This window comes from Anomalospiza imberbis, chromosome 5 (genome assembly GCF_031753505.1).
Source record: "Anomalospiza imberbis isolate Cuckoo-Finch-1a 21T00152 chromosome 5, ASM3175350v1, whole genome shotgun sequence".
NCBI lineage: Eukaryota > Metazoa > Chordata > Aves > Passeriformes > Viduidae > Anomalospiza > Anomalospiza imberbis.
This window is the reverse complement of record NC_089685.1, coordinates 2,768,568-2,781,429: the sequence shown is the minus strand read 5'-3', so window position 1 is coordinate 2,781,429 and position 12,862 is coordinate 2,768,568. Positions and strand designations below refer to the sequence as shown.

Genomic DNA, 12,862 nt, shown 5'->3' with positions numbered 1-12,862 from the left:
CTTTTACCTGGGAGATAAAGACCATCTCTGAGCTTTGCAGGGCCTTTTGCCCTGCCAGGTTTCTGTTGTTCACTTGGGGGATATTATTTACACCAGGGATGTCACAGACCTGAAGCAAATGGTCAGCATTTCCTCAGTGGAGGAGCTGGAAGAAGGCAAGGATTGAGGTGCAGGAAATGGCCCTGATTTCTCATGGACCATAAAAGCAGGAAAGTTTTGAAAATGCCTCTTTTCTGTACCTTGTGGGAGGGAGAACCCAGCATGGACAGAACAACTTTAGGGAAAGGATGTGGCACTTGGGCACAGGGGTTAGTGGTGGCTTGGCAGTGCTGGGTTAACAATTGAATTTGGTGCTCTTAGAGTGCTCTTCCAACTTTAATGATGAGAAGGTGGCTCCTGCCTGCTTTGTAAATACCTACTTGGCCTAGAGTATCCAACTTAGTTCATTTGGGATCTGGACAGAGGCATTCCAGAGGCTGGAACTGGGAGAAGAGGCTGTTGCCTCCAGTCTCTGTCACACACACGTGACCACAGGCAAGGTCCCAGGCTCCAGAGTGTCCCAGGGAGCATCAGAGTGATGCCCTGTCGTGCTGCAGACAGATCCATGTCAGAGGTTTTCCTCCTCCCTCCTACTCTTTCATTAAATCCACAGGGAAATCCTCTGCTCAGCAGCAGCAAGCCCACACATGTAATCCCCCCAAAAACAAACATTTTCCAGCTGACAACAGGGAGCTCCCACAAGCCTGGAGTCTGTTTGCTTGGCTGTGCTCAGTAGTTGCAGCTCCATTTAATATTTGGAAGGGTGGTTTTGTGGGAATGGTTGGTGTTTTGTTGTTTCCCAGTCTTGGCATGGAAGACAGGAGGAAATTGGTCCAGGATGTCTCAACAGGGTCACAAAATTGGTGCCAACCATGCCCTGCCCTATGGATTCTCCCAAATCTGCAACACACAGCTGTGACCAGTCACAGAAACAGTGACTGGCTGGGTTGGGATAGGTACTGGGCTGCAGAGAGCTTTGCTTCTGAGATTCCAGGCAATCCTTTTCACCTCTTTGTGCCTCAGGTTCCTCTCCTCCTTTTCCTGACATGGGAGCTGTTATTTCTACAGGGACATTCTCTCTCTTGTTATGCAGTTTCTGGTGGAGACACAGCCTAAAACTACTCTGGTGGAAGTGTAAATGCAACCACTTTGTCTGAAAGGAAGGTTTTAGTGAGATATTTTAGTTTAGGTTTAAACAATGCCCTGAAATACAAAACACTTAATAACTCTTTATTTAGAGGTGGTTTTGGGTTTTGCCCCAAACCCACTGAAAATTCAGAAGAGCCCAAACGTGAACTCTTCCTTGCACACAGAAGTTTTTAGCATCAATTCCCACAACTCACCCTGCTGGCCTGAGGGGTCTGGTGGGTGATGCTTGTGTGGGTGACACACTGCTAGGACTGGCTGAGCTGGGACTGACCTCCAAGAGAACACTGCATTTCACCTGAGGCCGTGGAGAAGGTTTCCAAAATGGAATGACAGAACTGGGATTGTGGGGGTGGAGTTTGAATAGAAGTGTGTGACATCACAGGGTGGGAAACTCAGAGTTTAGGGGTTTAGAATACAGTAATATCTATAAAGCAAGATGGAGGTTTTGGGGCAGAGGCTGCTCCTTCTTCTTCACCTCCTTCTCCATGGGTTTGGGTGGTTTTGTGTACTTGGATAAAAAAGTCCACATTGTGGAGCATGAGCAGTTGGTTATTGGGTTAAATGTGAAAATAATTTAGGTGTCATTTCTTAATTGGACAGTTTATCCTTAAAATCCTTGTAGAGAGAGAGATGGGGCTCCATTTTTAGTTTGTTAGAGTGAAGTGCTGTAGAACTCAGGGTTTGTGAGACTGTAACATAGATAAGAACTAATAAACACCTGAGTCCGAACAAGAAATATCATCTCATGCATTTAATCCTGACCCTGGCAGAGAAAAGAAGCAAAAGAATTTACATGATTTGAGCCCTGAGCCTTTTCCTCAGTGTCCCGAGGAGCAGCTGGACAGAGATGTCTCATTTCCATGGCTGGATGTGGTCAGTTACAGGTGGACGTGTGCTGCTTTTCTATAGGTACCCAGACATTGCTAAGCAGAACCAGCCTGAAGCTGTCAGAGCTTCATTCAACTGCTTTCCCTCTCTAAAATCCACTCTCTTGCTTCCTTTTCATGGTCTCCATGGAGTTGAGCCTGTGGAAAGCTGTTTGCTTGTCAACTTATTTTATTTATTTTTATTTTTAATAGAGCTGATGACACCTCAAAAGCAAACGGAAAGGAATAACCTGTCTGGATCCCACCTCTGCAAGGAAAAATAATCAAACGATCCAATAAATGTCTTTTTTGTGTGACAGGGAAAGGAAAAGAGAGATGACAACAGGGGGAAGGGAAGGGAAGGGAAGGGAAGGGAAGGGAAGGGAAGGGAAGGGAAGGGAAGGGAAGGGAAGGGAAGGGAAGGGAAGGGAAGGGAAGGGAAGGGAAGGGAAGGGAAGGGAAGGGAAGGGAAGGGAAGGGAAGGGAAGGGAAGGGAAGGGAAGGGAAGGGAAGGGAAGGGAAGGGAAGGGAAGGGAAGGGAAGGGAAGGGAAGGGAAGGGAAGGGAAGGGAAGGGAAGGGAAGGGAAAGCTGGTTCCAAAATGTGTGGATATGGGGACATGGTTTAGTGGTGGATGTGGATGTGGCAGTGCTGGGTTAACAGCTGGACTCGATGATCTTTAAGGTCTTTTTCCAGCTTTTCCTTGACTTCAATTCCCTCCCTCTGGCTCCGTTTGACACAGAAAGCAGCAATCACAGCCTGGGGCATTTTTATTTCTTTATGTTTTTTAATAAACTTTATTCTATATTACAAATAGTTGTTTTTTTTTTCTTTTTTGTTCTGGACTGCAAAATAGGAATGCCTTATATTTACATACACAGGTATACAATTAATTATAACAAAGGTACAGAAGCTTTGCCTTTACCAAGTAACAACGGGATTCCAATTTAAATAGTATAGATTTTATTTCTTTCTTTTTTAACTAGGATCAGTTCAAAATAAAATCAAACTAACAACAACAACAACCTAAGAAAAAGGATCCCAACCTCCTTTCTAATGCTGTCTTGACATCTCTTTGAGGCTGTTAGTAACACTGTGGTGAAAGGAAATGTCTTTCCATTGATTTTAAGTTGGAAGCTTTAGCAAAACAGAGAATGAGACTTCTGGGCTCACGTGTATGTCCAAGACACGGGGTCAGACACAAGGAAGGGCCTCTCTTGTGACCTTAAATAATCCAGTTGCCTCTCAGTTCCTTGGGGAAAACACTGGGAGCATTTAGCTAGCACCTAATCTCTCTGCTTCCTTACCCCAGCCTGGGCTGGAAAGTGGAATTTCTCCAGGGAATGGAGAAAGAGCAGCATTGAAAGTTTAAATAACACCAAGTTTCTCTTAAGATACTTCAGAAAGAACTTCAAGCTTGGACATGTGCCTTGATTTCTCCACCTGGCTCTTGTACCTCAGTCTATCTGAAAGTGAACAGCAACTTCTCCACTGGGGAATGCCAGACCACACCAGTAAAAGAAGTTAATGCTGAAAAGAGCCTGAATGTCCTGGTTTTCCCTCAGTTTTCCACACCCAAGTTTGCTTTACTGAGCTTCCCTGCACACTGCTCTCTGCTGCGAGCATTTTTGAGGTGATCTGTTTCCAAGCAGAAAGAATTTCTTGAGGTAAACTCTCCATTTTTAGAACAGAAGATTAAAAAAAAAACCAAAAAACAACAAAACAAAAAAGCAACCAAAACCAACCAAACAATGAACAAACAACGACGACAACAGAAATCAAACACGTGACAGGTTGATTAGACTAAGCAGCTTTGTAGCTTCAGTGGGGTTTTTGGTGGGTTTATTTTTCCAAGGGTAAATTCTGTTTGTTTGTTTGTTTGTTTTTTACTTTTTCTTTTTTTGACATCTTTCTAAAAATTATTTTTTTTTTGCTGTAAGCCTGTGTCCCCTTGGGTGCTTCTCCAAGTGTAGAGAACTGAGCCATCCCAAATAAAACACAGTTGACAAGCTCTATTTTCAAAGCATTCTCCACAAAGTAGTTATTCCCAGTAAGACAACAAGATTTTTTTGGAGAAAGGGGCATTGCACAGTCACAGAGGTGAGGGAAAACTGCAGGATTCCATGGACCAAACACTACCCTGAAATGGGACCTGCACCAGGTGCAAAGCAGGAAAATTCAGGCTGGGAATGGGCAGGAGGTTGAGGTTCACACCATGTTGTTGAGGTTCCCATGTTTCACCAATTTCCTGCTCCACAGCACACCAAGTTTGGATGGCAAGAGTTAGGACATCCCAAAAAGTCCACCTGCCCTGGAGGACAACTCTCACTACTTATATTTTCATTTCTCCTCTTTTGGAAGATTCTCTCACACAGCAGTGTCTCTTCCCAAAGCACTTTGTTAAAGCCTTGGAGAAGGACAGATCTACATTCTGTGTTTTGATTTAGTTCTGAACAATTGTCCTTCTGATATTGGCTGTGATGTGCTTGGGTTTTTACCTCACAGGCATCCCAGACTCCAGGAAATTCAGAGGGGACTCAACAGGAAGGCTGACCACTGACTGGACTCTTCAAATTTGATCTATTGGCTTTCAACAGCACTATTAAAATTAATTACAGTTATCTGATCTGCTTGGTCTCATTCCCTTCAAAACAAACATTTTCCTGTACGTGAATGCACAAGATCGGGAAACTTTGGTAATAATTTTTCAATGTAAGCAATTGCCAAATGTAATTTTGCTGGTAAATCTTCTTCATGACCCAATAAATTTTATAGTCTTCAGTGTCAAAGATGCAAGATAAGACAACTGTAGTGGTACCACTACAAGGATGAAAATTGGCATAGCCCTCTTATCTAATGGATCAAGGCTGATATGTGCTGGGTTGGACCAAACCTTTGGATATGTTCAGGACAGGATGAAGAGTGGAAAGAGAAGGGCTGGGGCTTGTTTTAACATTCAGACTCTGTAATCTTCGAGGTCTTTTCCAACCCAAATGATTCTATGATTCTGTGCTAGGAGAGGAAAGTGGCTGAATTTCTCCTCAATCATTCTCCTGTGCTGTCTGTTGGAGGGCAAACAATCTCCAACACCTCATTCCAGACACACACAGATTTCCCCACACTGGTGTTCCCTGGAAGGCTCAGTCTCCACCAGCACATGATGTGATGGATCAGGTCTCAGATCACTGTCACTGACAGCTGAGTCCCACTCACAGGGAAGACATGAGGTGTTTGCAGAGGGGCTGTTCACCCTTTGTTCTTCTAACCCAGTGGCAAAGCCCCAAAGCAAACCCTGCAGTAAAGAAATAATCTTGTCTCTCTCCATAGAACCTCAGAGAGTCTTCACAAGTACCCTTTCTCCTGTTTCTGATGGTGCTGCTGGTGTCAGCATTAATTATTTGATTGCAGTGTTTGAGAAATGCCTGTAAAGATCAGCCTATCATCTGGAATATTCTGGATATTAGAAGCCTGTCCATGGGCTTTGAGGAACTTAGGCTCCAGTTCTCTCCATGGGGTTTGAAAAACAGTGTGGGACACTACTTATTTATCAATAATTTTTGGTCAAGTGTTGAAAGGGAGGTAGGGGGAAAAGAAATCAAAGGAAAAGAAAGCATCCGTGTTGTAGTAGGGCTCATTCTTCTGCTTGTGTCTTTGTTTTTAGTTGTATTTTACATGCACTTAAAAAATAGTTAGCTCAACAGGTGAGGCTGGGAAGAAAGATGCCAAGACTTCTCATAGACTGGGGGATTCTGGGACACTGGTTGGAAATGGGAAGGGCACTGAAGGGGACAGGGGAGGAAGCCCACGCATTTACATCACAATTCTGGCACATTTTCCAAGCAAAAAAGCAAATCCAGCTCAAACACCAAAATAAAGAGAAACAGAAAGACAAAAGAATAAAGAGGAGATGAAAGAGAAGCAAAACACAGATTTTCTTTCAAATCCTGGGCATGGGTGAAAAAAGAGGGTGGAGAGAAAGCAGAAATGCCTAAATGGGAAGTTGGAAAGGGTTAAGACACCAATCTCCTGGCGCTTCCCATTTCCCCTAAATGTTTCATTCTCAGTGTCTCTGAGGTGTTCAAGTTTTTCTCAAAAATATATATATAAAATATACAGATGAAAAACTCCGTACCAGCAAGAAGAAATAAAATAACAACCATGGAAAACAACCATAACAAACCAAAAACACAACCCTGAAAACATTGAAAAGAAACAGGGTGAGTCTCAGATTTCCCCTGTGGTGTTCCTCTGACTTCAGTAACAGTACAGCATCACACCAGTTCATTTTGATACTTTTTTTTTTTTTTTTTTCTGTTAAACAGCTTCTTCTTCCTCTCATGTGCGCATGTCCAGGCAGGATCGCCCATCACTCATAACCACTTCCCTCCAAGCCAGCTCTCTGTCCTTAGACTCCTACCATCCAGCTGTGAGTACAAGGCATGACAATAGGGTCCATATTTATCTTTTGTGGCACTTTGTTTGTCAAAACCTTTGGTTTCTTCCTTTTTTTTTTTTATTTTTCCCTTTTTTTTTTTTTTTTTAATTTACGTACTTATAAAAAATACTGCGTTTGTGTTGTTTGTTGTCATTTTCTTACCACTGGCTCTGGTGGGACTTCCCACTTTCACAGCCGTAATCAATGGATCTGGAACATGCGCCGACGTTACTAAAATGGATCAACAAAACCATGGCAGAACCAACCAAACCCAAACCATCCCCAATGCGCAGGCCTCTTAAAACTGCTGAGATGTCCATAAGGTGCATGATGAGTCCATCAGCTCAGCAATCCAACAGAAAGCAAGCAGAACCAAAAAAAAAAAGGAAGGAACGCACACGCGCACACAGATACACACGCACACGCACAAAATAATCGGAATTGTAATCAAGAGAGAAATGTCTGGGGGTTTAAAACCAAGACGTGTCCCTAAGTTTCCTGTTTCAACATGTATCTGGTGATTTTCTCCCCACAGACACGTCCAGTTTTGGACTGCTGTTTTTTTGAGTGGTTTTGGACTCGCCTACGTGTGTATCTGCTTGGCTGAAGGAAACCCTCCCGATGACTGACTCCTGCTTGCACCACATCATCCCTCACACACACGTGGGATCTGTCACTCCCAAGAGGTTCTGGTTTGATAGCAAGAGACAGGAATAAACCCAAACAAACTCGCTTTGTAATCAATTTACACACCCTGCCTGCACCCCTTCCTCCCTCCAGGTCCAAAGCTGTCGCTCCAAGGATGGGGTGAGGTGGACGTGGGCTGATTCTCCAGCCGCTCCTCCATCTGCCAGGGAGCTCTGCTCTTGCCTGGGGAGATGAATGCTGACCCAGCTCTTGCCTCCCTGGTGAACAAGGAAGGTTCTCCACACCCCGAGGGTCTCTAATCATGGTGTTATCAGGGCTGGCAGACGTGTGAATGGAACAGCTGAAGGCAAAAGAGATGCAGGAACTCACTCCCCTTTGGTTGGCCGTGAAACAAGCTGAGATGTTCTGGAGAAGCTGAGCAGAGGATGGGATAGGGTGACCTCCCACAATTGTCCCATGGTGACAGCGATCCCTTCAGGGATAAGAAGTGCAAAGAGAGATAAAATCCTTCCTAGGCAGCAATTGTGCCTTCAGCAAGGCCTGTTGGTTCCAGAAATGGAGGAGAGGAAAGGCCAGGAGCTGGCACCAAAAGGCAGATGGGCTCACAGCAGTTCAGAGACCTCCAGAAGACAGGCAGTTCAGCTGGGGGGATTTAGGTAGAAAATTTTTTTGCAGTGTTTCATTTGGATTTCTTCCAAGATTTACTTCCAAAAAGTGTGGTAACATTTCCTCTTAGGAGTGACTTGGAAGGAAGGCTTTACCATCAGCCCCGTGCACCACCTCACTTCACAGCAAGCATTTCAGTAACCCACTGTGGGAAAACAACAGCTGTGTTCCAGTTGAGGAAACAAAATGGAAAGAACAGCTTAAAAAAAAAGAAAAATCCTTCTGGTTCTTCTTTTGAGGCTGAGCTCCTTGCCTGGAACAAACCGAGGCCTGTAGCTCCTGCTTTTCAAGCCAAGGTGGGAACGAGGGGGATGATGCTGTGCTCTCCATGGCCAGGATGAGCAGAACCACCACCACAGACAGGATGCCACCAAGCAGAGAGAGCATTTTGCTGCAGTGCTACGACCAACAGGACACGACGGGAAAGACAGAGGGGGACACGCGGCTCTTGGAAAAATAAGAAGAACCATATGAAACACATGGGCAGGGGAGCATCGATCTCCTCATCCCCTCTTGACCTTTTCCCTGCCCCAGGAGAGCAGCTGTTTGCCCAGGCAGGATGAACCACAGTGGTCCCGCTCTGGACGGAGCTGTGGCATTTTTCAGGGAGCCTCCTCTCCCAGTGGGTCGCTATCAAGAGATAGAACTGCAATGGCTCTGCAGGAGAGGAGCTGGATTGGCTCTGCCCTCCAGGAGCCCTGCAGGCAGGCTGCCTTCCCCTTGGGGACACTTGAGCAATACTGAGTTCATTTCCATGTCCTCTCCAGAGGCTACAGCCCTCGGAGGGCAGTTAAAGCAGCATGACAGAAGTTACCTCCCACTTTCACCTCTGCAGAGTGAGGATGTGATGTTGGGGGAGGGTTGGTGGGGTTTTTTTGTGTGTTCAATAGTTTCTCTCTAGGGCAAAAGGCAGAGGGGAAGCTGTGAAAAGGAGAGCTCCACCCAAATGTCTTCATGGCCCCAGAGCCAAGATTGCTCTGCAGTCTTTTCTTTTAACCCCTGGGGCTCTGTCGCTTTGTCCATAGGTTTGGAAAGAGAAGGAAAAGAGAGAAAGAGAGGGGTGGGAGAGAGAGAGAGAGAGAGGAGCGCTGTTCGGGTGACTCTGCTTACAGCCCATCAAAACTTGCACTTGGTAAAGATGATGATCTTGAGTGAGGCACGACTTGGTTTATCCCTCCCAGGGTGTCCCTGGCAGGACAGTTCTCAGCTGTCTATGCTCATGAGGGTTATAACTTGTTCAAGTTTGTAGGCAAGTTTCTGTTTCCCAGCCTGGTCATCTTGATCGAGGGCTCCGAGAATCTGGAAAAGGAGAGAGGAAGAAGTGATAGGAATTTCAGTCTCTTTCCCCAGAATGACTGAGTCCAGCATCTTAAAGCAGCAGAGGAGGGTTAGCTTTCTCTAAGGCAGGTCCCAGGCTTAGCTTAGATCATGCAAGGCAAGTCAATCAGCCAGGAGGGAGCTAGGCAGCGCGTTTGGGTTTGATCTCAAATGGATTCATATCTTGGAGATGCAGTATTTATGAGCTTTATCCATCACCTGGCCATGCCACTTGACATGCCCTAAGGGGTCTCACATGGCCTTCAATACATAGAACCACGGACACCTTAAACTCTGTGTTGGACCATTTTGGGGCGTTTTAGGGTATCTGGAATGATGTTGGGCACAGCCCTTAAGCAGCTTTTGACCATTTTGGATGTAAAGCTCATGTAGGGCTCCTCTGCAGTGAGTTAACATCTGACCATCAACTACTTCAAACCAGCTGAGCCTGACTGAACAAGAGAGACTCAAAACAGGGATCCAGAGAGGAGTACTGAGGAAACCCAAAATCCCATACCTTCCCCTTCCAAACCCCAAGCCTTGTCTCTCATTCCTTAAATCCTTCACCCTCCCAGCCAGGATGCAGACGGGTATCAGTGACACGCCCTGGGGATGGGTGGGCTGTCCCCTGGCCCCCCAGAAGTGCCCCCATGCTCTCACCTCCTCGCTGTACTTGCCCACGTAGGAGTAGATCTCGGAGAGCGCGCTCATGGTGTTGAACTCGTTCATGTGCATGCGGGACTGCTCAGCCAGGTAAGCATTCATGTCCTGGTCACTGATTGCTGGCATCTTGGCGATGTCTGAGTAGTACCTGAGGGGCACGGACACAGGTGTTTCTTGAGGGGACAAGCAGGAGCTCAAGAAGTAAAATCCCCAAACAAAAAGGAGAAAAAAACCCCCACGCTTAGTGTTGGGTTTTTCTGGTTCCTCAGTGAAATACCTGCTCACGCTCTTCTTTACAGCAAGAAAGGTGACTTAGCCAAGGTGGGAATGACTGAGCACTCATCCTGAGCACAAGATATGTCTTGTATTCACCCCAGTCTGAGAATGAAGCCCCAAAGAGTATCCTGTAAACTTTCCCTGTGCCGTCAATTGGAGCTGGATTGAAGCTGGATCACTTTGTCAAACATTCAAGGGTTTTTATCCCTGCCTCTCTTCCCAGAGAGACCTTGCTACCCGCTGACAGCTCAGGATTTCACTCCCATGCACACAAAACCCCCAAATATTTGGATTTTTCCTTGCACCATTCTCACCACTACATCTGCCCCCACTGCTAACATCACCCACCTTCCACACTGAATCCAGTCTATCCCAACAACTCTTTTTGCTCAGCATCTCCTTTTTACCCCATATTTTAAGCTGGCCTGATATTTGTGGCAATAGCCTTCAACTCCAATCTGACTGGGAAAAAATCTGGTTTTCCTAGGAGTAAACAGCATTCCCCTGGAGCTCAGGAGGACTGGGGGTTTATCCATAGGATCTGGATCCCCCAGAACCATTGCCCAGCAGGCTTCCTCTGCAGAGTGATGTCTCTTTAAGGAAGTTGCTATTTTTGATGTCCTTCCTCCCCTGGGTAAGGCAGGTCTTGGAGGACAAGGTTTGCAGAAGGTAATCAGTCACTGTCACTCGCAGCTGTGCTCTGCTGTCAACTGGTTAATTAGACACCATCATTTACATTTTTAATTTCTGCAATTTGACATTTTGTGCACAAGGAAAAAAAAAAAAAGAAGAAGAAGAAGAAGAAGAAGAAGAAGAAGAAGAAGAAGGAAAAAAAAAAAGCCCATAGCTGAAGCAATCCACAATTTTATAATTAGGAGGCAGAGGGGACAGGGAGCCAAAAGAGCTGACAGGTGTCCTGTAAACAGCGTGGAGACACCTGCTGAGACGGAGGCTGTTTGCCACTGCAGAGAAATTGGACATTGAAATGCTGTGTGGTGAGGATCTTTGAGGTGGATGAGTGGGAAAATACTCCGTGACAGAGCAGGACGAGCAGCTGCTGGAGTGTCCTTTGGAAGACAGAGCAGTGCAAGAGCATGGGGGGAAAGCCCTTCCACACCAGGAGGTTCCAGTTGTGCTCAGTCTGGTTTTGTACCCTTCAATCCCACCCTGATTTACCCCAATGAGTCAGTCTCTGTTGATAACCTGGTTTTGGTGGTGGGATGCTGATTTAATCCTTGGCAGAGGGAGGCATAGGAGGCAGAGGTCCTTCTTGCTTGACATTTTCCAAAGCTAAATTTTGTTTCACCGTAAAAACTCATGCAAACCTCATTAATTTTACTGCAACTTCCAGCAGGCACAAAAACATCTCTCTCTCTGGAGTCCTGGCATTTTGTCTTCTGGCCTTAGGACCAGCCAGAAATCTTAGTCTAACTCACTCCCCTGGTCTAAATATTTCTCATTGCCAGTGCTCCAGGGAAAAGTGGTGTGGGTTTGATTTTCTTCACACTCTGCCTCACCCTCTGTCCCCAGGTGGACCTGGACAGTTGTTTGTGAGTAAATCTGGAAATCCCAGGAGGCCGTGTCCTGCAGAACTGCCCCCAGGAGAAGATACTGAACAGGAGGAATAAATATTTCTTAGACCTTTGCCACTCACAGAAAAAATTAAACAGGTCTTGGCATCACATGCTGAAGAAGATCAGATCTGTGCTGCACAAAGGAATTGGTGGCATCCATAACATGGCTGAGAAAACAAGGAATCTTAGGGTTAAAAAGCAAGGTGTGCCTTGGCACTGGAAAAAAAAATCCATGTGCCACCAGCACAATTCACAGACTTATGGGTACAACAGGCTGCAAAGCCATGAAATACATTGATTTATGGCCCCTGAAAAGACAGCAGCTCCTCATGAATGTTGGATAGGCACCCTCCTGATAGGTGAAATGAGCAGAGAAGGGGGCTCATCACAGCAAAAAATAAGTGGGTTTGGTGGAGGAAATCAGAGGTGCCAGTCTGGCTCTGACAAGAAGTTGAAATTCTCCTTTTCCTCTCTGGTTGATCTGTCACCAAGTGGTGGCAAGATAGTGGGTGTTGGGACAGGGTGCTCCCAAAAACTGGAGCACAGACACAGTTATCAACTCCTTCTCCAAGTTTGTCCTGTTTCCTTTCCACCTGGTAGCAACAGACTCTTGAGTCTATGACTCACTAGAGTTTGAAAGCTCCCCATCCCTTTCCAGCCCTGCAGAGATCATTCCCCAGCAGCACAACGCTCCCGTGACTCATCCAAACAAGGAAAAACAGCAGGAAACATTTCCTGGAGCCAAGGGTGGGATGCACAGATCTGAATTTCAAGAATCTCAGTTTCAGGGCTCTGGCCATGACAGACTCCCAGGATGTGATCTCAGTGTTCTGGGGTCACAGGCCATCACCCACCAAAGTATCCTGGTCTCCTCCAGAGTCAATTGCCTGGCATCACACACCTAAACAGTCATTTCCCATTAAACCAAAGGTTTTTGTGGCAAAAATAAAAGAAACAGAAGAATATGTGCCAATACCCCAATCTAGATGAGCGAGAAGACATAATATCCTTCCATCCAAATTCTGCCATGGCCCAGTGACTTATTTATGCAGAAGAGTTTCTAATGAAGCCATCACTGTGCTCTCTAAAGAAATGATAAATGTGTGTATTAAAGCATCCTAGCAGGAAGATGACAACATCCCTGCTGAGTCTTTATTTACGTTAGATTCCAGCCCAGATCCTCAGAGGTACTTAGAGCCTCTCTGCCATTTGCAGAAGCTGTCACCAAAC

General features: G+C 45.8%; 1 protein-coding gene across 2 annotated transcripts in view; it reads right to left on the bottom strand.

Moving 5' to 3' along the window:
• Positions 1 to 2,870: 2,870 nt before the first annotated feature.
• PLXNA4 (plexin A4) overlaps positions 2,871 to 12,862 on the bottom strand; it is a 446,965-nt gene continuing 436,973 nt past the window's right edge. For both annotated transcript variants that reach the window (XM_068189379.1, XM_068189378.1), the window contains exons 31-32: positions 9,780 to 9,930; positions 2,871 to 9,101 (exon numbers count right to left, since the gene is read on the bottom strand). In XM_068189379.1, coding sequence (XP_068045480.1) covers positions 9,006 to 9,101; positions 9,780 to 9,930 — 247 coding nt within the window. In that variant the 3' untranslated portion in view covers positions 2,871 to 9,005. The remainder of the gene's footprint in view (positions 9,102 to 9,779; positions 9,931 to 12,862) is intronic.